Source organism: Octopus sinensis, unplaced genomic scaffold (genome assembly GCF_006345805.1).
Source record: "Octopus sinensis unplaced genomic scaffold, ASM634580v1 Contig16750, whole genome shotgun sequence".
In the NCBI taxonomy this organism is placed as follows: Eukaryota; Metazoa; Mollusca; class Cephalopoda; order Octopoda; family Octopodidae; genus Octopus; species Octopus sinensis.
In genome coordinates this window covers 32,501-35,000 of record NW_021834553.1, presented here as the reverse complement: position 1 = coordinate 35,000, position 2,500 = coordinate 32,501, and the positions used below count along the sequence as shown (strand labels likewise).

Genomic DNA, 2,500 nt, shown 5'->3' with positions numbered 1-2,500 from the left:
ACCATGTAGAGGTCTCCCTCATTGACTCATACATACATATATACATAGATAGAGAGAGGGTAGTGTGTGATTTGAGGGAGATTTGTCTGCTATTTCTACCAGGTCTAGCTACCATGTAGTGGTCTCCCTCATTGGCTCATACATACATATATACATAGATAAGAGAGTAGGGTGTGATCTGAGGGAGATTTGGCTGCTATTTCTAACAGGTCTAGCTACCATGTAGAGGTCTCCCTCATTGGCTCATACATACATATATACATAGATAAGAGAGTAGGTGTGATCTGAGGGAGATTTTGCTTGCTATTTCTAGCAGGTCTAGCTACCATGTAGAGGTCTCCCTCATTGGCTCATACATACATATATACATAGATAAGAGAGTAGGGTGTGATTTGAGGGAGATTTGGCTGCTATTTCTATCAGGTTTAGCTACCATGTAGAGGTCTCCCTCGTTGGCTCATACATACATATATACATAGATAAGAGAGTAGGGTGTGATTTGAGGGAGATTTGGCTGCTATTTCTACAAGATCCAACCTCCCTCGATTCTCAATTAAAAAAAAGCTTTCTCTCTGAGACAGTTAAGGGGGAATAACTCTCTCAGTTTCTAAGACGCCATCCGTATTCCACCCGAACGTGATGGAGATGAGGTAAAAACGCTTTGCTAGCCCAGTTTTTCCTTATTTATATTAGTCTATTATCATCTTCATCATTTAACGTCGCTTCTGGAAGCTGGCATGGGTTTGACGGTTCGAAATTTGTCGAACCAGAGGCCCGTACGAAGCTGTATTCTCTTTCGGTATGGCTTCTATGGTTTTACGTCCTTCCTAACGCCAACCACTTTACACAGTGTATTGGCTGCTTTTTCATGTGGCACCAACACCACTGGGGTCACCAAGTATTCGCAAGGCAAGACCATTCAACTTAGAGGGGGAATAGTGTTGTGGAGTAAGGAAGTAAGACTGTGATTCAAGAATAAGTGTCTTGTTGAATAGAGAGAGAGACAGACAGAGAGCAATAACACCCCCATCATCATCATCATCATCATCATTTTGCGTCCGCTTTCCATGCTAGCATGGGTTGGATGGTTCGACCGGGGATCTGTGAAGCCAGAAGGCTGCACCATGCTCCAGTCTGATCTGGCAGAGTTTCTACGGCTGGATGCCCTTCCTAACGCCAACCACTCCGTGAGTCTAGTGGGTGCTTTTTACGTGCCACCTGCACAGGTGCCAGACGGAGCTGGCAAACGGCCACGGATGGATGGTGCATTTTACGTGTCAATGCCAACCACTCCGAGAGTGTAGTGGGTGCTCTTTACGTGCCACTGGCACAGGAGCCAGTCAGGAGGCACTGACATCGGCCACGTTCGGGTGGTGCTTTTTATGTGCCACCAGCATGGGTGCCAGTCAGGCGGTCAGTGACACCCTCACATCCAAACTTTACACTGACCCCATTCAAACTTTAAATTGACCCCATTCAAACTTTACACTGACCCCATTTGAACTTTCCACTGACCCCTTTCAAACTTTCCACTGACCCCTTTCAAACTTTACACTGACCCCTTTCAAACTTTACACTGACCCCTTTCAAAATTTACACTGACCCCTTTCAAACTTTACACTGAACCCATTCAAACTTTACACTGACCTCATTCAAACTTTACACTGACCCCTTTCAAACTTTACACTGACCCCTTTCAAACTTTACACTGACCCCTTTCAAACTTTACACTGACCCCTTTCAAAATTTACACTGACCCCTTTCAAACTTTACACTGACCCCTTTCAAAATTTACACTGACCCCTTTCAAAATTTACACTGACCCCTTTCAAACTTTACACTGACCCCATTCAAACTTTACACTGACCCCATTCAAACTTTACACTGACCCCATTCAAACTTTACACTGACCCCTTTCAAACTTTACACTGACCCCATTCAAACTTTACACTGATCCCTTTCAAACTTTACATTTACCCCTTTCAAACTCTACACTGACCCCTTTCAAATTTTACAGACCCCATTCAAACTTTACACTGACCCCATTCAAACTTTACACTGATCCCTTTCAAACTTTACACTGACCCCATCTAAACTTTACACTGACCCCTTTCAGACTTTACACTGACCCCATCCAAACCTTACACTGACCCCATTCCCCATACTTTTCTCACGTCTGTCTGTTCGTCCCTTCCAGGTGCTGATAATATGCCCGGCTCCGTCGCGGAATGGCTGCAATCGTTACGGCTGATTGATTATTGCGATACTTTTATATCTCATGGATTTGACCAGATGGAACGTGTACGACAGTTATGGGAGCTGGAATTGACCACAGTAAGTACAAAAACAGGGCTCAAAAACCGGGCATTAAAGGGTCACTGCTGACCTCTTTGCTGCTTTTATATTGGCCCTATTTCTTCTTGACCTTTATTTTCACGTTGGCACTTATTTTCATATTGGTCCTTTTCTTCATGTCCCTTGCATTTTGTTGACCCTTATT

General features: G+C 44.0%; 1 protein-coding gene across 1 annotated transcript in view; it reads left to right on the top strand.

Annotated features, from left to right (window-relative positions):
- Positions 1-2,500, top strand: part of LOC115230909 (ankyrin repeat and SAM domain-containing protein 1A) — a 40,774-nt gene that overhangs the window by 23,273 nt on the left and 15,001 nt on the right. Inside the window, exon 5 of the mRNA XM_029801015.2 lies at positions 2,198-2,334. Within this exon, the coding sequence (XP_029656875.2) occupies positions 2,198-2,334 (137 nt within the window). The remainder of the gene's footprint in view (positions 1-2,197; positions 2,335-2,500) is intronic.